The following is a 25,974-nucleotide window of genomic DNA, read 5'->3' as shown; positions in this document are numbered from 1 at the left end:
AATCTAATGTCAAGAGGGCAAGATGTAATTAGGGATCTTAATGTTTTTTAGTGCCCTATAAAAGCATTCCTCCCTCCCCAGTCATACATAGTGACGAAGCAGAAGTTTCTGATGAAATTTTTGCAGGATTCTTTGCTATCTGAACTCTTGCTACTTGCATCCTAGAAGTAAGGAACCAGAGAAGTTTGAATAATGCAGTCGCCCACATGATCCAAACTTTATATCTGAAACCCAAGAACTGAATGGGATTGGCTGGTGAGAAATATTGTTTGTGAAGAGCAAGCCTTTGGTGCATTTGACTCTCACGCACATGTTCATTTTGGGCATTACGTGTGGACGCAGAGGACTGCCCAGGTAGAAGTTTTGCCACTGCCCTTCATGATGGTCATCTCTCTTAGTTCAGTCTCCCTCCCAAAGCAGAATCCTATTATGAAGTTAATTATCATGTCAGTCATCTGTTAATTAATAGTCAAATGAGCCTCAGGTGGCAGCCCTGTTAACTGCATTGACTGATTCGTCAAGATGACTAGTAATAAACAGTAAGCCAGGAGCCGAGATTTTTGGGGAATGAAGGGGGTATGAAAATAAGAGAAAATACAGCGCAGGTCTGGGGGCCCGTCACAGCCCTTGCACTTGGCCTTGTGCTTCCGCTTCACCCACTGGTGTGATTTCCACCTCTCTCTCTTAGGAGCACTGCTTTCCATGGGGTTTGGATTTGTGGAATACAGGAAGCCGGAGCAAGCCCAGAAAGCTCTCAAGCAGCTCCAGGTAAAGTAAGGATTCTCGGCTGAGGGCCGCGGAGGCGCTTGGCGGGTAGTGGGAGGTCCTGTCAGCCCTCTGAAATTGAGTGGGAATGTGTGTGAAGTCTACACTTGACCTGGCCCATTGCTTTCACCAGATCTCTAGGGCACTGTGGCCCAAGAAAAAATTAAGAACCTTTCCCAACACTCCACAGTCACCATAGTTTGTTCATTCGATCCATAGCACTATTATCAAGGGCCTGACGTGTGCCAGGAGTGTGCTAGGCCTGGGAGAGGTTGCTGATGTGGGCCCCTCTTTCTGGTGGGGTAGACAGGCCATGGACCTCTGAATAAACATGCAGGACCAGGTTAGGAAGACAAAGCTGCAAGTTGGGGGTGGAGGTGGGGCACTTAGGCTGTGTGGTCAGGGAAGGCCTCTCTAAGGAGGTGACAGTTGAGCCCACACCTGCTTCGCCAGAAGTCAGCTGCACAGCGATCTGGGAGGGAGGTAGTTTGGGAGGAGGGACCATGTGCAGAGGGTCTGAGGCAGGGGCTGTAAGATGGGAATGAGCTTAGTACATTTGAAAAGCAAAGAGGCCACTGTGGCAGGGGCGGCGTGGGGTGGCGGTTCAGGGTGCAGGATGAGGAGAGAGGTGTGCAGGGCAGGATCTTCCAGGCCATTTTACTGCTCAGCCTAAAGGCAGTTGGAGACCATTAGAGGGCCGTGAGCACACTGGCTTCTGCTCCAGCCTCTGCAGCTGCTGGTGTGGAGAGGGGACGATGGCTGGGGGCAGGGGGCAGGTAGGAGACCCTTGAGTCATCCAGCCTTGGCCAGGGTGGGAGAAGGTGGGGAGAACAGGGCTAAATCGAAAACTGTTTGGACAAAGACTCAACATCCTATTCAGACAGAGAAGGGAGATATGCCTTCCTGCTAGATCCTAAGTTCAAGGACAGATTGGGACCCTCTAGCAGGAGGGGAGCTGGGGGAACAAGACAGCCTGGGATTGGCACCAAACCACAGGGCAAATTTTGCACCACCTATAAGTTCCTTTTTTTTTTTTTTTTTTTTTTTTCTTTGAGATGGAGTCTTGCTCTGTCGCCCATGCTGGAGTGCAGTGACGCGATCTCGGCTCATTATAAGCTCTGCCTCCTGGGTTCACGCCATTCTCCTGCCTCAGCCTCCTGAGTAGCTGGGACTACAGGCACCTGCCACCATGCCTGGCTAATTTGTTTGTATTTTTAGTAGAGACGGGGTTTCACCGCGTTAGCCAGAATGGTCTCGATCTCCTGACCTCGTGATCCGCCCGCCTTGGCCTCCCAAAGTGCTGGGATTACAGGCGTGAGCCACCACGCCCAGCCTAAGTTCTAATCCAGAAGCTCTGTGGCCTTGCCTGGGTTCCTTTATGGGATGTACTGTCTTAGAGTTGGATGATGGTGCCTAGGACGGCCTTCAGCTAATGTGAAGGAGATTCAGTAGGTGTTAGTAGCTGGAGAAGGTGTCCTCTGCTCCCTTCATAATGCCCCACATCCTAGGCTCTTCCTGGTCAGGGGCTGTGTACTCATTTAACTTAAAATCGGCTCTGCAGGTTCAGTGGTCCGTATTTCTCTTTCACGTGATGTAAGATTCTATGAAATTTTACTTTGCACGTGTACTGTATTATGTTCTGGACATCGTTGTGTGCGTGCATATGTGAATATTGCCTCCAAGAATTGTTCCTACGAAGCTCTGTGTGCTGTATTTTATGGGAGATTTAAGGGATTTTCAAGGGTAATTTTGCTAATACACCAGTTCCGCCTTGAGGGACCAATGTTAGTACCTAGCTTTAGATGCAACTCCACTATGATTTAGAATATTTTTCAGGAACATACAAACTAAACCCAACTCTCTCTGCAAGCCAGACCTATGGGCCTTACTTTGCCTGAACATGCTTATAAACAATGGAAAATTCCGTGTCCCTTGAATGACATCTAGGTCAAGGCCTACCTGTGACTTAAGAGAGCATCCAAGGGCTGAGTCTCTGACCACCAGCTGCTGCCTGGGCTCGGTGTGAGCCATTTCAGGGAAAGGCCATCCTCTGTCCTCGAGGCCAGCTAGCCCCACTCGCTGGGGAACAGAGTCTGCCATCTGCGAGCCAGGGCTCTGCTCTGGTGAAGGATTTCTCGGGACAGAGAGATGAGCCATGTTGTCTTCTCTCTTAGGGTCACATCGTGGACAGCCACAAGCTGGAAGTGAGGATCTCGGAACGAGCCACTAAGTGAGTCTTCAGTGTCCTCAGTTCCCTTTCCTATGAGCTGGGGTTTCCTGTTCTTGCTGCCAGCCGCCCTAGAGGCTGTCTCTCACCCTTAAATGTCCTTTCCACCCATCCCTTTACCATTTAGGACTCTTCCTAATTAAGATACCTAATTAAGTTAGCATGTACCAACTCCGACCCCTGTTTTCCCAGTGAACTACAACAGTGTTAGTCCTTTGGGTGAATGTTCAATGCACGGGGTTTTTTTTTAAATAAGAAAAGGAACAAGTGCAGGAGAAACAGGCAAACAACACTCATCTTGGGATAAATAAACCAAGGAAGAGCTGGAGGTTGCTGGTGCTGTGGATGAACCAGAAGAAGCTGTAAAACCTAGATGTTCCTCTTTATGGAACATGCTTTCTTAGAGCTGAATGACAGTGCCTACGATGGCCTCCAATTAATGTTATTTTCTGTAGGTGTTAGAGATGGAGGCAGACCAATTTGCCCAATGACCAGTATACTGAAGTAGGGGGATTATTTGGAGATTTAGCTTTGCTCCTCCATTTCTACTTGCTTGTATATCTAAATGAGCTATTACACCCGACGTGCCTCCAACAGTGTCCAGCACATAACAGGTGCCCAGCGTAAGCCATTATTGTCATTATCATCTACTTGCCTTGGGTGATAAAATGACTGCCTCTAACAGCCCTAGAGCTGGTTTCAGATATTTATTCGGTAGTTTTCAGCAAGTTGGTCATTTGTTGTGGTCATCCAGCAAATTAGCTGCCAGCGAATTGACCTTTCTTTTTCCTTTTTTCTTTGTTGTTAATGCTTCCTGTGAATCCAGTTTGGGCCAGCTCTGGTGTTCTTCACCCATTGTGGTCTGTGCTATGTTAAGCATCCTTGGAGGGAAGAAGGCTTGGTACAGGGGCCCTCAGAAGTCTAATGGGGGTTCCTGAGCTACTAGTGTAACAGAAAGAGGTCAGGCTTTGAGCCCCACACCTGTAGTTTCTAATCCAGGAGCTCTGTGACCTTGCATGGGTGACTTTGCCTCTGAAGTGAAATGTGCTAACTAGAGGTTGTGTGTGAAGCATCTAGCACTTGCAGTGCCCATGAGCACTGAGCCAGCGGTTTCTGTCCAGTACCCTATCTCCAGAGAGCCAGCCTGAATTCAGCCTTGCAGGATCTCACTTCCTAGCCAGTGTTCATGGAACCATTGTTTTACTCAAGAAAAAATTACAGCAAGCCCACTGTGTACCATATCCTCCTCCTAGGCACTGGGGATGGCGTTTCCTTGGGAGTTTACACCCTAGGGCAGGCAGTGCTGTTCCATAGAAGCTTCTGCAGCAATGGAAATGTTCCACATCTCTTCTGTCCAAGATGGTAGCCAATTGCCACACGTGGCTATTTAGCTCTTGAGATGTGGCAAGTGCAACTGTTTTCGCTGTCTATTGCTGCATCACAAAGTATCCCAGAACTTACAGGCTGAAAACAAAACGTTGTCTCATAGTTTCATGGGTCAGGAATTCAGGAGCAGCTTAGCTGGGAATTCTGCCTCAGGGTCTCTCATGAGGTCACAGTCAGGATGTCAGCTAGCGCTGCAGTCATCTGAAGGCTCAGCTGGGGCTTGTGGATCTGTCGTGAAGATGACACACTCACATGGCTGCTGGCAGGGGCCTCAGTTCCTCACCTTGGGGATCTCTTTCTGGGACTGTTTGAGGGTCCTCATGGCATGGCAGCGGGTCTCTCCAGAGTGAGTGATCCAGGAATGGGAAAGGAGGAGGCCACAATGTCTTCTGCAACCTAGTCTGAGAATTCACACGCCATCCCTCTGCTGTGTCCTGCTGGTCACCCAGACTGGCCCTGGTAGAGCGTGGGAAGGGATTACACAGGGTATGAACACCAAGAGCCAGGGATCATCGGACCATCTTGGAGCCTGATACCCCAGCAACTGAGGAAGTGAATTTGTAGTTTTGCTGCTTCTATTTTTTTGAGACGGAGTCTCACCCTGTCACCCAGGCTGGACTGCGATGGTGTGATCTTGGCTCACTGCAACCTCCGCCTCCTGGGTTCGAGCAATTCTTGTGCCTCAGCCTCCCGTGTAACTGGGATTACAGGTGCCTGCCACCACACCTGGCTAATTTTTGTATTTTTAGTAGAGATAGGGTTTCACTATGTTGGCCAGGATGATCTTGAACTCCTGACCTCAGGTGATCCACCTAAGCCTCCCAAAGTGTTGGGATTACAGGTGTAAGCCACCACGCCCGGCCTAGTTTTGCTTTATTTTAATTTAGATTTAACTAGCCACATGTGGCTGGTGGCCACTGTATGAGACAGCATGGCCCCCAGAATGACAAGACAAAAAAAGCTGTGCTGGGTAGCTGTCCCCTTCCTTGCCGAGGGTTCAGGCTAGGCCCCTCCCTTCCAGGCGTGGCAGCCAAGGAACATGATTAAATTTGTAATGTACTAGCACAGGGGTCAGTGCCAGGAAGAGAAATGAAGCCGGTGGGGGTGTGGGTGGGGGGGTTGCCATTTTAATGAAGACAGAGAAGGCCTGTGAGGAGGTGACATGGAGCAGGCCTGAAGGAGGTGAGTCCTAACGTGGTTATTATCATAACAGCTGCCATTTATTGAATGTTTACCACATGCTGGGTCCAGTACTGAGTCTGCTTATTAAATCTTCAGACAATCAAATTGGGTTGGCCTATCATTACACCCATTCTACAATGGAGGAAACTGAGGCCCAGAGTGGCCATGTTACTTGCCCAAGATCATAGAGATCCTAAGTATCCGATTTGACATTCATACCCAGCTTGTTAACTCCCAGCCTTTCTCACTTCCCTACCCTGTTTTGGTGGAGTGGGAGGTTTCCCTGGGAGAGCAGGGGGACAGGTCAGGTAGCACTGCATTGGGGATGACCTGGAACGTGGGCTGAGGGTGTCCTCGTTCGCCCCCTGGTCCATCTTCATGGTTAGGCCCCCGCATGTTCCTCCTCGGGTTATTGATGAAGTGTCACAAACAAGACCTTTGGAAACCAACCAGGGCCTTTCTTTGCAACTGGAGAGAAAGACACAATAGAGATTGGGTTTGGTGAGAAACCAGCCCCACCCTTAGCGGGGCTCCTTAAGTCCCTGGTGGCCCCAGAGTCTCTCAAATGAAGGGCAGCAGCCACCCAGGCATGGATGTGTCCCCTTGACGTCTGCAGCTATTTTGGGTCCTGTCGCCTTCCTCTCCTTTCATGTTGGTCCCCCACCCCATGCACCCTCCTTGAATCCATCACCTGAATATTCTGATGGAGGCGTGGTGAAGTCAGTGTTGGGCAGGAGCTGCTGAAGCCCCGAATAACTCGAACCCTCTGCCCTCATCCTCCAGGCCAGCCGTGACATCAGCTCGGAAAAAACAAGTTCCCAGAACGCAGACCACCTCCAAGATCCTGGTGCGGAACATCCCCTTCCAGGCCCACAGCCGGGAGATCCGAGAGCTCTTCAGGTGAGAAGCGCTCGTTTAGTCCAGGGGACTGGCTTGTGGGCGGGGAGCCTGCCCGAGTCTCGGGGAAGGTAGCCTTTGGGTCCTGGATGGTTCCGCTGTAGGCCGGCTCAGTGGTCTTTCAAAGGTCATCTTTTGGCTGCTTTTGATTTATCTCCCTTAATCTCAGTTGTGGCTCCCCAGAGCATTGTGCAGGAAAAAAGTCAAAACAGCCAGGTTTCCCCTCTCCAAGGCAGATGGAGAAAGGGCAGGCAGGCTTCCCTGTCCCCATCCACAAGGTGCAAGAGGGGCAGGGGCCCCAGTGGCTAAAATCCAGCCCTGCCCATGATCTGCTTGAAATTTCATCCAGGCCACCTCTTTGGTTTAAGGTGCTAGTTTTCCACCTTAGCCACACATTCCAGCCACCTGGCGACGGCTAAAACACACCTTTGCCAAGGCTGCATCCCCAGAGGGTTGGATTCCATTTTTCAACAGTGGGGTCCAGACATCGGTGTTGTGCTGAAAGCTCCCCAGGGGATCCTAATGTCCAGCCGGGGTTGGGGACCAGTGGCCTAAGTGGCTCTACGGAAACGAAGGTGAATTACCTGCACATGTAAAGCAGTCCGTCAGCACCTGCTTGCACAGGTGTGGGAAACGCAGCTGTCACGGGGACCCAGCCGGTAACGGCAGCAGGCTGGGTGGGGACTGAGCAGCAGGAGGGCCTCTCTCTGGCCATCCAGCTGGGATGCCACACAGGAACTCAGGCTTCATAAGACCAGTTCCCATGTTTTGAAAGAAACTAGCCATGTGGATTCTTAAGGGGAATTCATCAGCAACGAATTCACTTTTTAAAACCAAGACAAAGTCTGGCCTGCCCCAGGGCCGCTAGTTGGTGATCCCTATGCTGACGTGTTACAATGTTTGGCTTTTTCAGATTAGGTAGGCATCACCCAGCACCAAGCCCTGAATGAAAGAAATGTCCTTATATCAGGGCCTAAGAAGGGACTGCTTGAAGCCAAGCCCTCCCCAGGCATGGGCAGGGTAGTAGAGAGACCATCTAGCTCTCAGAATGTAATGGTAGATGAAGTCAGCTTCACCCAAACACATTGTTGAGGCTTGGGTGGGATCCAGGACTGCTCGGGGGACCTGCAGCACCGTGGCCTGCGTGTGGGTGAACATTTAGAATTCTGCAAACTAGGTCTCGTTCATTCATTCTATGCTTGCACAAGGATCCGAGAGTGAAGCCTCTGTTAGAGTTGCCAGTTAGCATCTTGCAAGGTAATCTGTAGATACAAAATAAGCCTTGTGTTTTGGAAATGAAAAAGAATTATCTTTGTGTGGCATCTACCTTCTTTGCTTTCACTCTGTAGTTTGAAGCATAAGAAGTCATCTGGGGAACTTCAGAAATCTTTGTCCTCTTTTTCCCCTGTTTGTTCTAAATCATACAATAGTATTCAGTTCATAAACAGATGTGGTGTGTGGTGAGCTGGGATCTGAGGGAGAGACCAATCCTGCCTGTATCTGGGAAACAGGATCTTAGCTAGATGATCCCCGGGTATCCTGCACGGCAGGAACAGCCTGGCAAGATGGGGTCATGACCTGGGGGATGTTTCCCATTTCCCCAAACCTCAGTTGATCAGTCATCCCTCCAGGAAGGTATATATCCTTAGCCTCTCGGTGTATCTGCTTACTTTAACATGCTCTGCTTTTTAAAAGGAGTCCAATTTAAGAACTGCCAGATTAAAACAGTCTTGCTAAGAAGAGCGCGTGTTGATCAGGAAATAATATCCCGCCGAAATGACAGTTTCACTTGGTTCTGCAGTATATTTAGGATGACACTTATCCGGGGAAACAAAAGACCTCAAGGGAAGAGAGAGCACTTTGTTTGATCTCACGTATTATATTTATTTTTAGAAGACAGGGAATTAGTGTCCGCTGAACATAATTACATGTGGTGACTCTTCTCCTTGCCATTGTTCTGATGAGAGTTTTCTTAAACCCCTGAAAACGTAAGCCCTTCTTGGAGGGGCCATACCTGCTATTGTTGTTCACTCCGACTGGGGGTGTAAGGCAGTTCTTCATTGCAGACAGCAGGGGTCGCTGTGAGCCTTCTCAGGGACTTCTCCAAGATTGTCCAGGGAAGCCCCAGACAGGATTTCAGACAAAGCCACTGGCCGGTAAAGGTCGTTAGCCAGGGGGAGGTTTCAGGGTTTCGGGGAACCAGGATGGTCCACTTGGCCAGGTAGGTTCTATGGGTTTATCCTACCAGGTGTAGTAAAAATCACAACTCGCTTTTATTACACGCTTGCTGCGTACTGAGCTCTGAGCTTGAATGCCTTCCCGTGCAGAATCACCTCCTTTAAGCCGCACAGCAGCCCTGTGAGGGATGGTCATCCCTTTTGCACCTGGACAGAAACTGGAGACGGAAACTAGGGAGACGAAGTGTCCTGCCTGAGACCACGCTGCTGAGTGGGGATTTGGATCTAAGTCAGCCTAACCCAGAGCCCCAGCTTGGAGCCACTCCTCTTTGCTGCTTGTTCTCTTGGGTCTAAAAGGAGCTGTCTTCCTCCAGATCATTCCAGTGGGAACCAAATGACAGCGAGTGTGTCATTTGTACCAGGCACTGTGCTAGCCACGAGGCATATAGCTGTTTCAGGAGAGACTTAGGTCTCTCTGTAGGGGACCAGAGAGGAAACTGACAGTGACAGCCAGTGGGACAGGTGTGCAGGTGAGAGCGCAGGGCTCCGGAGATCATTCTCCAGGCAGGGCCTCAAGCCACCCTGCTTGCTGGAGGGGAGAGGAGGCGCCCTCCTAGCCGGAAGCAGCAGTGCCTGGGTCCCTTCCCGGAGGCCACCAGCCTTCCACTGGGTCCTCAGTGCACCGCACTCCAGCCCCTTAACTAACCAGCCCTGGATTAAACCAGACAGGCATCAAGAGGCACTGCATTTCCGTGTTTCTGTGCGATTGCTGTCTGGGGCAACTCAAAGATTACGCTTTTGGAAACTCAGAGAGAGGCACAGCAGTGGATTCGTGGACAGCGATTCTCATCCTCTCCGTGGCTCTCTTTTGGGACCTCAGTTTCCCCTGGCATAAACTGGTGGTAGTAACACTAGTGATAACATGCACTGTAATTTGTGCTGATGCCGTGGTAATATGTGTGAGTGCTGATTTCTTTCTCATGTCCCCGGCCCTGTGCGCTGCAGTGCCTCATGTTTCTAGGGGCCCATTCATCACCATGGCCCTGTAAAGCAGTTTCATGTCCGCTTCTCAGTGAAGAAGCCAGCTCCGGAGCCCAAATTCCACCCACTGGGTCATCAGATGCCTCAGGCCGCCACCCTGCTCAGGAGCCTCAAGGACTATAAGGATTAAATGAGATTGTGCAGATGAGGCACTTAATCCAGCCCCTGGCAGGGTAGCAGGTAGTTAATAAATGTTGACTGTGGTGTTCAACAGCACCAAACCAGTGGAGCCAGGATTTGAACCCAGGGTTTGAATCTGACTTTATAGACAGAACCCAGGTCCACAACGGCAGTGCTGAAGCCCTGAAGGTCCTGGGCAGCATTTTCCTGTTTTGTTTTGTTTTGTTTCTGCAAAGGAAGGCTGTAATCCTGTAATCCTCTCTTCCTGCCCCATTCATCTGTGTTCTGGGGCAGAGAGTCAGGAAGGACCTTGAGGGACAGGCTGAGCCAGCCCCCCTCTACCCCCCAAAAGGAAAGGTGGAAGACACACAAATGGCAGTGCCCCAGACTGTGCAAGTGTGCAGGTACACACAAACTTCTCACCCCACCACTCGAGCAAGGATGGAAATGGCCGGTGGTCAGCTCACCTGGCAGGTGCCCAGAGTCTTAGGTCAGTATGGATCTAAAAGAAGGAAGGAAGGAGGTGGAGACTGGGCTTCCCACTACCCCACCCCCACCCCCACCCTGTCTGGGTTTGCTCTGGAGTAGGTGTGTTGCACGTGTGTTTTGCCATGTTGTTTATTTTTCTCTTTCCTTGTCTCCTCCGGGAAGTGCCCGGGGCGGAGAGGCAGGTCAGGGCCTGGGTTGGGCCTAAGTGTGTACATGCAAATGAAGCCTACACTTGGGGCTCTCCTGCTGACACACAGCACCTGTGTGCAGAGCGCACGCGTTTGGTGGAGAGGGTCTTGTTTCCGCCCCCATTTCAAAAGCCGGAAGTGGTGTTAAAAACAGAGCTGGCTGATACAGGCATTCAGGAGGCATGGGACGCGGGGCGAACCACTTCCCAGGCAGTCTTTGTATCAGTTTGTCCACACAGCAGCCCAACATGGTAGGACTGTTGTTAAACCTGCCTTCTAGATGAGGAAACTAGGGTACAGACAGTAACGGTGCTATTCCTAGATGGACCCTCGGCTTGCCCATTTCTGTCATAATCCATGGGGCTGCCTGGTTTGAGCCACCTGGGTTCCGGCAGGCGGTAGCCTGCATCATCCAGGAAGGAGGTTCTGCAAACAGGGTCGGCCTCACACTTGGTTAAATGCACTGCTGTCACCTTCTTGAAATTCTTAGTAATGTTTGAATGAGGGGTCCTGGATTTTTATTTTGCACCAGGCCCTGCAAATTGTATAGCCAGTTCTGCCTGCAAACCAGTGGAAGAATCAGGAAGTTTGGAGCCGGGGTGTAGTGGCCATTGGCCAGGCTTAGTTTGCTCGTCTGCAGGATGGAAATGAAGAGTGTGTCTGCCTCCCCTGTCTCCCTGCCAAGGCGGTGAAAGGCTCAGGGAGAGGGTGGGTAGACAGGCTGACCAGAGGAGGGACGCGTTTATGGAAGCTTGTCTGTCACTGTCATGATCATCACTAAGGCCCTCTGTGGATTACTGCTAAGGAACGCGTTTCAGACCTGCCTCTCTGAGGATACTGTGGGAATGTCCAGGCAGCTCTGAAGTCCAGGCCAGGTCAAGTCATGGTGAAGAGTCAGTTCTGGTGATAAATCTGTGGGTTCAGTGCACTTCTCTCCCTTCCTGTGCTATGTCATGTTAGCTCTCCGGGCCTCAGTTTTCCTCATCTGTAAAACGAGGATGAAAAGAACCTGCCTTAGAGCTGGGTGATAAACAACGAGTCAAGTGTGTGAGACAGCTAGCATAGTGTTGGGCTCATGAAAAGCTCCCAGCCAGCGTAGCTGTTATTACTGTGTTTCCTTCTGGTGGCCTGCCACGCCAGGAACGCTGTTTGGTGTTAGGTTTAGGAAGACAGAGTTGAGCGGGTCTGGAGGTGAGAAGGAAGGCTTGGGTGGTTCACGCTTAGCCTGTCCACACACGGTACTCCAGAGTGCCCCGGCTCACTTTCCACCTGTGAGTTTCCGCTGTCTTCTCTGGGGACGCTGGCATCCACAGGTTCACAGTCAAGACCTGATTTCTCATTCTTCCTTCTCCGCTCCCTCCCTTCGTTTTTACCAGCAGGTGGTTCACGTTGCCTTCCGGCCGGTGGAGTCAGGTGGACATTTGTGAGAGAGTTACCTTCTTGATTGGGGTTTTGGGCAATTAGCTTTTCCTTTAGTGTGGCCCCTGAGAGAAAATCGCCCACATGGCCGTCACCAGGGTAGCAGGTGCTAAAAGTCTGTTTCCACACTTTGGGAGTCCAAAGCAGGAGGATCTTTTGAAGCTAGGAATTCGACACCATCCTGGACAACATAGCAAGACCCCATCCTTACAACAAATACAAAAATTAGCTGAACTGTGTGGTGCTCCTGTAGTCCCAGCCACTTAGGAGGCTGAGGCAGGAAAATTGTTTGAGTCTGGCTGTCCGAGTTTACAGTGAGCTATAATTTGGCCACTGCACTCCAGCCTGTGCAACAGAGTGAGGCCTTCTCTCTAAAAAAAATAGAACAAAAGGAGGCCTTTAGCACACTCCAGCACACTCTTCCACTGACTAACTCCTGACCCCTGGCCAGGGTAGCTCAGCCTGTCCTGCTGTCCTGCAGCCCCATGACCATTGCACCCCAGCTGCCTCAGCTCCCCTTGGAACTGCTCCATGTGGTTGCTTACTGTACTGACCCTCAACCTCCGAATATAAGCTGGGACACTCTGGCCCACTGTCATGTCCACAGGTGCCTGCTACATAGCTGGTGCTCTGATAATGTTAGTGGAGCGCATACCCACTGTGTGAAGCCTTTCTCTATACAATCCTGGTAGAAACGCAAAGTGTAAGGCACAGAGAGGTTCAGGAGTCTGCCCGAGGTCACACAGCCCTGAGGCAGCACAACCAGCTCTCCCTCCAGAGCTTCACTCGTCATCCTGGAACTCCTGCCATGGGTCAGGGATGTCTGGTGAGAGCAGCCAGCAGTTGCAGGCTGGCAGATGGAGAGCTACTTTTCTCCTTTTATCTCAGCATTTTTTTTTTTTTTTTTTTTTTTTTTTTACTATTTTCTTCCTCGAAGTGTGAACCACCTGCTAGGGTGTGAATGGGCGAGAGTTCACAACAGGTGTCTGGAGATCTTAATTACATGGCTTGCATCTCCTGTCCCCCGCACACCTGTTGTGCCTGCTTTGTGGACAGCGTCTGTCCATCCCTGGCCTCCTGGCCTTCTCATTTCCTCTTGCAGTGGCCGTGACAGTGGAGGGAAGGCCGAGGACACCTCGCTCGCCCACGCTCCCCACACACACCTCCCTTGTCTCCCCTGCTCAGGCATGGGGTCACTGCCCGATTGACTCCTGGTTGTCAGCAGTACTTTTCCAAAAGCTTTGAGCCCTTTAAGCCCTTTCATCTGCCAGGGCAGAGACGCAGAGCAGGCTGGGAGAGGACTTCCCATTTTCCAGGCTTTCCCTGAAGAAGCTCTGCAAAAATCAGGCTCGGGCAGCTCCTGAGAGCCTGCCAAGCAGGATGGGTTGAGTGAGGTGTGTGGGGTGGGAGAAAACCCTTAGCCAAGTTCTCAAAGGGATGGGTGAGGAGGATGAAGCTGACCCCAGGTGTCTCTCCTCTACACAAGTCGCCTCCTCCCAAATCCACCTGCCCAGAGAGCCCCTAGGTCAGGGGGCATCGCAGCCACTGACCAGCTCCAGCTACGCTTGCTCATTATTGCCTGGTGCTTTGGGGCTTCTGCAGCAGAGTGAAGAGCTTGCAACCTCATCCATATGACCTCATCCTACCCTGATGAGGTATTTCCAAATATCGATGCTCTGGCCCTGGCTGGGAAAAGTTTGCCAACCCCTGGACTCAGTTAAACACAAGGCCTAAGTAGGGATGTGGCATGTCCTCACAGAGCACTGGGAACCTGAAGTCAGAGAACGGGGTTTGTGGTCTTCTAGTTTCAGTTACACAAATAAGCTGTTTTTTTTCCTCCCCTTTATGAAACATACAGGGGTTACAAATAAAGCTAAGTCCTGTTGACCCCCTCGGAGAACTGGCTGCGAGGACCAGGTCATTTCCCCACTCTGCCCTGTTTTCCTATCAGGATATTCCCACTCTTCCTACTTTGCTGTGGTTTGAAAGGATGGAATGAATGCATGCCCTCATTCATTCAGTGTGCACGGGGCTCCTCCTGTCTCCTCTGCACCGAGGGAGAGGCAGATTTATTCCCCTGGCATTCCTCTGGCGTCAATGGAGCCTCTGTCTATACCAGGTGCATTGCTCGGCCCTGGGAAAGTGGCTGTGAATAAGGCACAGTTCCTGCCCTCATGGCTCTTGTGTTCTAATGGTGGTTGGCAGTAGGGGCAGTAAACAAATGAACAAATAAATCCTGTGACATAGTTGCATGAGCGCTCCGAAGACAGTTAAAGCAAGAGGTAGGAGGGATAAGAATGAGACCAGTACCAGTTTCTGTGGCTGCCATGACAACATGCCACAAATGGGGGTCTTAAAACAGCAGACATGTATTCTCACAGTTCCAGAAGCCAGAAGTCCCAGTGCAAGGTGTGGGCAGGGCTGTGCTGCCTCCAAAGGCTGCAGGGGAGATCCTTCCTCACCTCCTCCCACTCCTGGCAGCTGCTGCCAATCCCTGCTATTGCTTGGCGTGGGGCTGTGTCAGTCCCATCCCTGCCTCTGTCATCTCTGGTGTTCTTCCTTCTGTGCCTTCTCCTGATAAGGACGTCAGGCATTGCATTGAGGACCCACACTAATCCATTTGACCCCATCTGACCTTGATCACATCTGCCAAGGTCCTATTTCTAAGTAAGGTCACTTTACAGGTTTCAAGTAGACGTCATTTGGAAGACACCCAGTACAGGGAGTTTTAGAATGGGCAGTTAGGTAAGGCTTCTCCAAGGAGGGGACATTTGCATGGAGACCTATGGATGTGAAGGAGTGAGCACGTGCAGATCCAGAGACAGTAAATGCCGAGCCCTGACGAGGCAGGACCAGTCTTACCCCATGTGATGGCCAGCTAGCATGCATGCAGAAAAGCGCTCAGATCCTAAGTGGACAGTGTGGCAAGTGGTCACAAATTCAGCACAACTGTGTAACCAGCACGTGGCTCAAGAGGCCGAGCATTTCCAGCTAGCCCCTGTCCAGCGCCTCCTTCCAGTCACTACCTGCCCCCCACCAAGAGCAGCCACTCTCTTAACTTCTAAAAGCATGTATTACTGTTGCCTGTTTTTGTACTTTCTGTAAATGGAACTGGAACATATATTCTCATTTGTGTCTGGCTTCTTTGCTCATCATTCTGTTTCTGAGATCCGCACATGTTGTTACGTTGCAGTTGTAATGTGTTCATTGTTGTGACCGTCTAGAATTCCATTGTATGAATATGTTGCAGTATACTTACCCATTTTGCCAATGAGCATTTGGGTAGTTGGCAGGGTTTGGGCTATTTCAAATACTGCTCCTGTGAGCATTTTTTCAGCATCCACATGCATGTGTCCCTGTAGAGTGTATGTGTAGGTATGGAATTACAGGCTCACAGGGTATGCATATTTTAGCTTTAGCAGGTATTTATTTCCAGGCAGATTTCCAAAGTGGTTGTATCAGTTTACGCTTCCTTCCACGGTCAGTTTATGGTGTTCTGGTGCCCCTCATCTTCGTCCACACTTGGTGTTGTCTGTCTTTTCCTTAGCCATTCTAGTAGGTGGATAGTGGCTACAGTGGTATTACTGCATAATGGTTCTAATTTGTGCTTCCCTGGTAGTTTAGGAAGTTAAATGTTTTCTCATATGTTCATGAGCCATTTGGATATCTGTTGTCTCTTGTGGGATGTCTGTCCAAGTTTTTTGCCCACTTTTTAAAAACTGGCTTGTCTGATTTTTTAATTTATTTTTCTTTTCAATTTTCCAATTACTTTTTATTTAACTTTCTGAATACTGTACTGTGCAATCACAGTGTCTCCCATTCTGTAAGTCACTTTCACCTTCTCGGTGGTATCCTTTGATGAACACAGGCTCTTCACTTAGATCTTGTCACTGTCATTTTTCTCCTTCCTGGTTAGAACTTTTTGTGTCTGCTAAGAGATCTTTGCCTCTTCTGAGCTCATGAAGGTGGCCACCTATATTTTTCTCTAAAAGGAAAGGCTTCTCTTTGACCCTTCATATCAAGGTATGCAATCCATCTGGCATTGACTTTTGTATATGGCGTGAGGTACAGACCAAGGAGCATTTTTTTTTCCACGTGGGTATTCAATTGGCCCAATATCATTTATTGCAAAGACCATTCTTTCCCCTCCCTCTGCAGCATTGATTTTGTCATAAATCAGGTGACTGTGTGTGAGGGTCTGCTTCTGACTGTAATCTGCTCCCCGGGTCTATTTGTCTGCCCCCATGCCAATACCAACCTGTGTTAATTACCAAGACTTTGTAATAGACTTGATATCCAGTGGCTTTGTTCTTTCCCGTGATTGCCTGGCTGGGGTTGGCCGTTAGCGCTTCAGGTCGTTGGGCTTTCTTGACTTACATTTGTAAAAGATCTTGTAAGGAGAAAAGTCTCTCAGGGGGACGAGCAGGTATGAGGAGACCCAAGAGGGGGCTTTTACTTCACCTGGGCCAGAGCTGGCTGTGGCTTGGACCAGACGTCAGCTGTGGAAGTGGGATGCCAGGTCAGTATGGGAATATGTTTGATGGTGTCTTTGGTGAGGGCTGTGCAGGCAGAGAGAGGGATCGCAGATGATGCCTATATTTAGGTCCTAAGCAGCTAGCTGGATAATTGGCCACATTTGGGGATGGGAAAGTCTGAGAGAGCCGCCATCTTGGCGGAATGTGCGTCCCTCACAGCCCCGCTCCACACACACACATCCTTTCCTCACCTGTCACAGTATAAATAATCACTGGCCACAGTCATGATGCCAAGGTTGTGTGCCTCACCTCATCAGCCTGTGTGTCTATGTGTGTTTGGGGACTTCTGTGAGCATTCCTGTTGGGATCCATGCATGTCAGCCTCAGCACCAGCATTTGCAGTTTTGATGGTCCTCGCTGCCGCATTCTCTGCCTGCGTGAGCCAGGCACCATTGACGATACCTCCCGATGTCTGCACAGCACCTTACCCAAGGGCCCTGCAGGGACCTGAAGTGCTTTTGTGCTCAGGATTTCATTCATTCCTCCCCCAAGAAGCCTGGGGAACTGAAGCGCACAAGTCAGATGGCTTCCCAGCTATAAAACCCTGCACAAGTGGCAAAGCCATATTTGCACTCGCAGATACTCTTCCTGTGCTGTCTTTCCTATTATGAATACAAGGGAAAGAGTTTTTTTAACTCTTTCATGTGGCCATTCAGCACGTATCTGCTGATCCCTTACAACATGCCTATCAGCAAGCATCACCCCTGAGGTTTTACTGTCCACTATGCTTATCAGGGGCCGTCCACAAATAGCATGTGCTTATTGGGAGCTCAGCGCTGTACCAGTTTCAAAGAGCCCCGTCCTACCCTCAGAAAAACCACAGTCCAAGGAAATGATGACCCGCCTGGAAGACAAGCACAGGTACCAGGCAGTGACTGCAAAATGCCAGGGAATCAGTTCCACCAGGGGAATGGCCCCAAGACAGAATGTAGGAGTCCTTGCCTCATACCTTTTTATTTCGAAAAAAAGATCTTGAGTTCTTAGTGGACTCCAGGGTTCACCAGCTGTGGGATGTAGCTCAACAGAATTCCATGGTCCAGATCCCAAAGGTGGAACTCCTCTATGGCATGACCACATCTTAAATCCATCTTTTAATGGGTAAAATGAATAAGTATATCCTCCTGTTTTAGGAGGGAGAGACAGGAACTACCCAGATTATATCAAGATAGAAGATCTAGGGTTGGCCAGCCTACAAAAGGAATGCCCGGGAGGAACATTCGGGGCTCTGACTCACAGCAAATGTTACTGAAAATCAGATTTCTGCTGAGGGTACAAACAAATGAATATAAGTGTAACCGTCAGGATGGCTAAAATAAAAAATAGTGGTGACACAAGATGCTGACAATGATGCAGAGAAACTGGATTGTTTATGCATTGCTGGTGGGAACGAAAAATGGTACAGCCGCTCTGGGAAATTCCAAGTGTGGGCAGTTTTCTTACAAAGTAAAATGTGCACTGTCTCTCTGAGCCAGCGATTGTACTCTAGAGCATCAACACCAGAGAAATGACAACTCACGTTCACACAAAAACAGATTCACATGTCTGTCAACTGATGAGTGGATAAACAAAATGGGGTATATTCATACAATGGAATGTTATTCGGCCATAAATAGGAATGGACTACTGATAATGTGGGTTTGAAAGCATGATTCTGAGTGAAAGAAGCCAGACACAAATAAATAGGAATGGACTACTGATAACATGGGTTTGAAATCATGATTCTGAGTGAAAGAAGCCAGACACAAAAGGCCACGTATCCCATGATTGTGTATCTGTGGGTTCCACATCCACATATTCTGTACCCACAGATTCCACCAACCACAGATTGAAAATAATGCAGAAGGGACTTGATTGTCCTTGAATTTTGGTACCCATGAGGTCCTGGAGCCCATCCCCTGTGGATACCGAGGGTCGACTAGGCACATTCGTAGAGACTGAAAGTAGATTCACAGTTGCTTAGGGAAGGGGAAGGTAGGTTGGGAGTTACTGGATAAAGGGTACAGAACTTCTGTGTGAGATAACGAAAATCTTCTAAAATTGGCTGTGGTTGTGCAGCTCTGTAAATGTAGCAAAAACCATCCAGTTGTGTACTTTAAATGGGTGAACTGTAGAAGATGTGAATTATATCTCAATAAAGCTACTACCACCCCCAATAAAAGAAATCTATACATGAATGTTCATAATACCTTTGTGCATAAATAGCCAAAACTTGGAAACAACCCAAATGTCTTTCAGTAGGAAAATGGCTAAGCAAACTGGTATGTTCAAGGAATGGGATGCTGCTCAGCAGTGAAAAGGGACAAACTGTTGATTCACAAAACTGCGTGGCTAAATCTCCAGAGATTTATGCTAAATAGAAAAAGATAATCCCAAAAAGATGACATACTGTGTGATTCCATTTATATAACGTTGTCTTTTTTTTTTTTTTTTTTTTTTTTTTTTGAGACAGGGTCTCATTCTATTATCCAGGCTAGAGTGCAGTAGTGTAATCATTGCTCACTGAAGCCTCAAACTCCTGGGCTCAAGGGATCCTCCTGCCCCAGCCTCCTGAGTAGCTGAGATTACAGGCACGTGCTACTACGCCCGGCTAATTTTTCAATTTTTTTGTAGAGACAGGACTTGCTATGTTGCCCACGCTGGTCTTGAACTCCTGAGCCCAAGCAATCCTCCCGTGTCGGCCTCCCAAAGTGCTGAGATTACAGGTGTGAGCCACCATGCACAGCTCTATAATGTTCTTGAAATGACAAAATTAGAGAGACGAGTGGGAGGCAGGAGGGAGGGAGGTGGCTGTGTCTGTCAAAAGGTAGCTTAGGGGGTCCTTATGATTAAACCATTCTGTGTTTTCATTGTGGTGGACACTCATAACTTCTCATAAGATTTCATGGAACTCAATTCATATATGCAAATGGCTGCATATAAAACTGGTGAAATCTGAATAAGGTCAATTATTAGTGTTGATTTTCTGATGATGATATTGTACTGTAGTTTTACCAGATGTCACCACTGAGGGAAACTAGGTGAAGGGTGTATAAGATCTCTCTGATTCTTTCTTACAAGTGCATATAGATCTATAATTATCTCAAAATTAAAAGGTTTTTTAAAAGTGAATATCTCAAACCATAAAGCATTAGAAAAAGGCCATTTCCTGCAGTAATGAGTTGCCCATCAAGTGGCAAGTGGTAAGTCAGTAATGTCAAGGTCAACTGTTTGTTAAGGATGCTTAAGAAGGAATCCCTGGGGCCGGGCGTGGTGGCTCACACCTGTAATCCCAGCACTTTGGGAAGCTGAGGGGGGCGGATCACCTGAGGTCAGGAGTTCCAGACCAGCCTAGCCAACATGGTGAAACCTTGTCTCTACCAAAAATAGAAAAAAAATTAGCCGGGCGTGGTGGCGGGCCCCTGTAGTCCCAGCTACTTGGGAGGCTGAGGCAGGAGAATCACTTGAACCCAGGACGTGGAGGTTGCAGTGAGCCGAGATTACGCCACTGCACTCCAGCCCAGGTGACAGAGCGAGACTCTGTCTCGAATGAATAAATGAATGAATGAATAAAAGAAGGAATTCCTGATGGAATGAGAGGCCAGGCTTACTCTCTATGTGAAACTTCCTCACCAAAGTATGCCAGCAGTAGTCTTTTATAGGGCCAAAGAAGGTAGAATCCTCTAGGCTTAGGGGTCAGCTGCAGGTGGTGGTTCCTGGGTCAGAAGGAAACTAATATTCAGCTGCCACAGAGTCAACAGGTAGGGGAGATAAGTGGGAGAAGAGAAATTATCCCAACTTTTATACTCCATATAGATAATTTACATAGTTTATTACTTAAATCTAGGCTAACTGTACCTAGGGAAATCAAAAGGCTGACCTAGTAAGTACATTTTATCTAGGATCTATTTTTATTTAGTAAGTTCATACATGAACCTTCTACTATAAAGAATGTAGAATATATTAAGCTTCAGTTTACAGTGTGAGGAAACACTGGGAATCTTTCTAGACGCTTTTCAGAAAGCAAAGAAACCAGTGCGGAACTTTCTTGGGCTCCTATCTATCTGTGTCTCTCCAGATTCTCCATATTGCAGGATGGGCACAAAGCCTTGTTTCTCAGAACATGCCCTTCCCTACTTAAGATCTCTGGGAATGCAGCCCCAAGGAGTTTGGGAGGGATGTGTACTGAGTGATACCGTCTTCATTGGAGAAGCTGGTTTTGCAGACTCTTCTCCTTTTTAATCATCCTACCAATAGTCCAGAGGATGATCAGAGGCTGTAAAAGTTACTGCCGCTCAAGTCAAGAGAAGTGCCACTTGCTCAGAGGACATACTTGGGTGAGCTGAGTTCTTGTCTTCATGCTGTCCTTCCTCCTCCTCCTCCATCAGGAGTTGACTGTCAGCTTGGAAATGAGCCAGTATGATTTTCCAAGTGAAAAAAAAATTCAGGTCACTAGCCAGGCAGTCAGGAGACCTGAATTCTGGCCTGGGCCCTGCTGCGTGACCTCCAGCGATTACATGACCTCTTGGGGCCTCATTTGTTGAGTGATTCCATGAAGAGTTTGGGATAGGCCTGCCATTTCCAAGCCAACACAAACCCATTGGTCATGGCTGCCTGGAACCCTGTGCGGGAGAATCGAGACCGTTTGGGCTCCGTGGAAAATGGCACCGAAATTGATTAGTGATGTCTGCCACAGACGTGGGGGCAGCGTCTTTGATAAGTCAACAGCTGCACGTACTTGCCAAAGAATATGTCATTTATCTGCCATGAGGCCATTTCCATCTGCTGGACTAACTGGTCGAGCAATCCCAAACCAGGGCCACGTGGAAGCCTCCTTGGTTTGCCTCCTTAAAAAAATAAATAATTAACCCTGAGCGCTGAGAAGGTTTTTTGTTTTTGGTTTTTTTTTTTTTTTGCTGTTGTTTTCATCCTTCCTTTGAGATTTCACAGGCTCGGTCTTCCGCTGCAGCTGGCGTTTTCCCTCACTGCACGCCTAGACTGGTTCCAGAGTGGGCGACAAAAGCTCAGACAGTGGAACAGGGTGCCCCAGGGAGAGCGTGCCTGTCCCGGGGGCAGGGTGGCATTGTACGCCCTCATTCCTCCCCTCCTGCCCCAAGCAGGCACTGCAGCTCACTCTAACCTTGCTTTCACACCTCCCCTGTCTGCATTCAGAGTCTTTTCAGCTGCAAGGTCTCTGTGCTTTGTCTGGGCTTGCTCAGAGGGCCGCCGTCGGCTCATTGTTGGAGCTGATAATTGTGCGCCATGTCTCCTAGCATTCTGGGTGCTGAAAGGCAGCAGGGAGCCCCAGACAGCTTGAGGGACTTCTCTTTAGGAACAGCTTCTCTCTGCTCACGCATCGCAAAGCTTTCCATGGAAAAGGGAGGTCTCAAACACTGCTTTTTAAAGTTAAGAAATAACTTGTCGGTTTAGCAAATATTTACTAAGCATCACTAATGAGGCAGGGACTGCCCCAGGTGCTAGGTTACAGAAACAACCATGAACTCCAGAAAGGGAAGGAACCATCTTGGCTTACAGGGAGGTGGATACAAGGCTTACTCCATTAAAACCCTCAGGATAGAGCCCCGGATTGTGCATGCTCTTTTGTCTTGACTTAGTAACTTGGTCTGATGAGTTCCCTGGAACTCAGTGTCTGTCTCTGTAAAATGGCGGGATTAACATCTGTGTCTGGTTTGCTGTAAGATACAAGATCAGTGAGGCTAGTAAAGCACTTGGTATCACTCCCGGTTTAGGGTTGCTGTCATCTCTATTGTGACTCCTGCCTCGGACTTCTGTAATACACTTGGGCTGTGTAAGGAGCCAGGGGACTAGGCTGTGACTGCCAGCCCTACTACTAACTAGCTGTGTGCTCTTAGGAAAGTCACCTAACCTTTCTGATCCTCCCCAAGGAAACTGAAGTAAGGGAATTCCCAACGACGTGATGGTCTCTGAGTTCATTCCTGAAGTAACATTGCGTGAAATCTTGGGCTGTCACAGTGTTTCTCAAACTTCAGCAATGTATAAAGAGCCCTTTTAAAGTAAAATAAAAATCTCACGGTCCTTCCCCATGGTGATAATGTAAATATTTTTATTATTATGTTATTTAACTATGTATAAATATAAAAGTCAGAATAAACTGACAACTCTTGCTTATGGTTCTTTTAGGACTATAAAACCAAAACACAATTTCACGTTAAATACAAACAAAATTTAAAATCAATAAACTTCAAATTAACAACATTATTTTAGCGTGATAGATGATGTCGTTTTGCAGAAACTAAATTCAGAACGTGGGTTTTAATATTAGAAAGATGTAGCCTCAGGTCCAGATCTATAATCTGTTTCGGTTCTTTTACGTCAGTAATGCTAATGCAGAGAATGCCTGTTTGCATAAGTAAGTGCTTGTGCAGGATGAGAATACCGAATTGAAGGCTTCATTTACTGGTTCAGCACGATTAGACCTCTTGCTTCTCTGAGTCTTGCCCATCATCAAACACCCCTTTTCATGCAGCAGTGCCTATTGGTTCTATTCTGATCACTTAAAAATAAAAGTTAGCATTGTAGTGTTATTGAAATTATGAGTGAATGGATAACCAATTACTCTTGGAATTGTGAACAGAAAAATGTTTCATTGTTCATCCCAGGGGATTGATCTCTTGTTGCCAGTTGGTTAGGTGCAGAGACATGATCTGAACACTCTAGTGTCCAAAGGTGTCATGTCTGTGTCTGTAGGATGTCACTTGCCCATCACTGAAGTCCAGTACAGGCACTGAAATCTCTTCACGGTTCTGTCATGATACACATGTATGTACACATATTAAAAATTAAACTGTCTAAATAAAAACAGAAAAATCTGAAAATTATCCTACAAAAAGAGTAAATCCTCTCCACCCCCACCCCACCCTCAACACACATGCACAGGTATATATGCCCAAATGTAGCCGAGAGGCAGCAGACCCTAATTAGACAAACTGTTCCCTTAAATGGACTCTTACTTTAGTCCAAATTTCAGGTCCAGGATTCCTGTCAGGTTCACTTAGACCTGTAGATCTTTTTCCCAGCCAAGCCCACCTGTGGTTGAAATGCTGCTGGTTTTGATGCAATTTACCTATTGGAGTTAGTCATTTTGCTACTTTGCCACCAAGGTTAAATGAAGCTTCCGGTGCTCCATGGCATGTCCTGTGAGTCTGTTTACCTGCGAATGGGAGGTGGCCGGAGGCTCCGATCAGGTAATCATAGAAGTCAAAGCAAGAGGTTGCTCAGTGAAGAGAGAAGGGCTACTACAGCTGGAGGCTTTGTGCACAGTCAAGCCTCGACTGCCAGCGTAATAATTCAGATGGTCAGTACTGTAATCTGCAGGAGTGGCAGCCTCTAGGATTGTGCAGTATTCAACCTGCACGACCAAACGTGGCTGCCCTGAGAGTCTATCAGATTGGTGTTTCTGTTTGTTTTTAAGAGACAGAGTCTTGCTGTATTGCCCAGGCCAATCTTGAACTCCTGGCCTCAAGTGATCCTCCCACCTCAGCCTCCTGAGTAGCCAGGATTGTAAGTGCGAGCCATCACACCTGGCTAGATTGGTGTTTGAATCTTACTTCCTTCAGCTGTCACACTTGGACAAGGTCATTTAAACACTCTGGGCCGGGTGCCATGACTCCCTGTAATCCCAGTGCTTTGGGAGGCCAAGGTAGGTGCATTACTTGAGGTCAGGAGCTTGAGACCAGCCTGGCCAGCAAGGTAAAACCCTGCTAAAAATACAAAATGTAGCTGGGTGTGGTGGTGGGCACCTTTAATCCTAGCTATTTGGGAGGCTGAGGCAGGAGAATCGCTTGAACCCAGGAAGCAAAGGTTGCAGTGAGCTGAGATCACGCCATTGCACTCCAGCCTGGGCAACAGAGAGAGACTCTATCTCAAAAAAAATGAAAAAATAAACACTGACCGTCAGTATCTGCACCTATAAAATGGAGATCATAATAAATACTTGCCAGATCTATTGGGAGGGCTCAGTAAAGTAACAAGTAAAGCCGTAGGCCCAGAGCCATGGTTCCCAAACTGTGTGCCAAGGCACCTCAGGGTGCCACAGTGAACTGACAGCTTCCCTGTGGGCTATTTCAGGTTTCTGAGGAAAAACAGCCACATCTGTCAGAGATGTTATAAACTGCTACTGTCAAATTGTTTAGCCTTAACTACTTAATAAACAGACTGTTAGGTATTTCTTTTGGCCTAGGAGTGCCATGAAAAAATCCTGCAGCCTAGTGTTTGGTGCAAAATCAGCACTGAATAAATAGGAGAGGTTCTTTTGTTGTGGTAGAACCAGAAAGGCTGTGCTGGCCTCAAGATTCCATTTTGTTTCGACTCTTCCTACATTTCTCCGTCGTCTTGGAGGCGCTGGGATTGGTATCCAGGGTTATTCACTGTTCCTCCTGCCTTCCCTCTCCTCACCTCTGTTCTCTTGCAAAATGCATTTCAGACATTGATTTCTCAGCCCAGATTTTGGAAAAAACCCAGCCTGCCTGCAGCCATCTCAAAGGGGTGTCACAAGAGCATCCAAAACATAAAAGTCTCAGAAGAAAATTAATTTTCTTCACTGTAATGTCTGTGCCTCCCAGTGTTCCTCACAAGAGCTGGTCCTCCAGGTTAGAGCCAGGGTGTGGCTCCTCCCATGGGGGGTGGAGCCTGTGGGGACAGCCTTGGCCTGAACCTTTAAGGCAGACACGCCCTGGAGCCCAGAAATTGCCCGCTGCATTGAGGAGAATTCGGCTGGTTTTCCCTGCTCTGGGGCAAGCATACGAAGCACATTACAGGAAAGATAGGTGGACCCAGGGCCCAGGATGTTTCTGTTTGATTTGCTTTGTTTTGTTTTCACTTGCATCCTCATTCTAGCTACCTCCAGCGACCTCATGGATTGGGGTACCCTTTAGCTGACAGTTGACAGGTAATTACAGAAAAATGCTAATATGTGGTCATCTTTGACAGACAAAAACAGCCTAATTATAATCGTTCATCCTTTATTGTACTGCTACCATGCACCCAGCACACACGAGCTCTCTCTCCGTTTCTCCTCTCTGCATATATATCTGTAGAGAGATATATAGATAGGTACATGTATCTTTGAGAGAGATCAAAATGTATATCTTGAAATTTTATATATGTACATACTATACATAAAATATATCCTATATGTAATCCTATATATAGATATAGTATATATTTATGTATAACCCTATAGATATAGTATATATCCTATATATGGGATTTTTTCTTTTTTAAAAAATGTAGTTGCACAATTAAAACATGAGTATGTTTTCTTTGCTGAAAGAAAACTTTAAGGCCAAGATATCCTTTCATCCACTGCCACCCAAGTCTCGTGCCACCCTCCTCCCTGGAGAAATTCATGCCACTCATTTGCGAATCTCCCTCTAGATCTTTGTCTTTGAATTTTGTACATATGTGAACCTGTAGGCAGTGGATGTGATAGTGTTGTGTCCGTTTAGAGAAAATGGTGTTGTGTTTTCTGTATCGTTAGGCGTCTTCCCCTCTCTGACGTGTGTCTGGCAATCTTGCCTGTTTCACCCGTG

The 25,974-nt window shown here is 48.1% G+C and overlaps 1 protein-coding gene across 2 annotated transcripts in view; it reads left to right on the top strand.

Moving 5' to 3' along the window:
* The window catches only part of RBM19 (RNA binding motif protein 19), a 158,507-nt gene that overhangs the window by 60,795 nt on the left and 71,738 nt on the right, over nt 1-25,974 (top strand). For both annotated transcript variants that reach the window (XM_011997927.1, XM_011997926.1), the window contains exons 21-23: nt 689-768; nt 2,940-2,995; nt 6,344-6,460. In XM_011997927.1, coding sequence (XP_011853317.1) covers nt 689-768; nt 2,940-2,995; nt 6,344-6,460 — 253 coding nt within the window. The remainder of the gene's footprint in view (nt 1-688; nt 769-2,939; nt 2,996-6,343; nt 6,461-25,974) is intronic.

Source organism: Mandrillus leucophaeus, unplaced genomic scaffold (assembly GCF_000951045.1).
Source record: "Mandrillus leucophaeus isolate KB7577 unplaced genomic scaffold, Mleu.le_1.0 Scaffold55, whole genome shotgun sequence".
NCBI lineage: Eukaryota > Metazoa > Chordata > Mammalia > Primates > Cercopithecidae > Mandrillus > Mandrillus leucophaeus.
The sequence above is the reverse complement of the archived record's forward strand: the minus strand, read 5'-3'. Positions and strand labels throughout refer to the sequence as shown.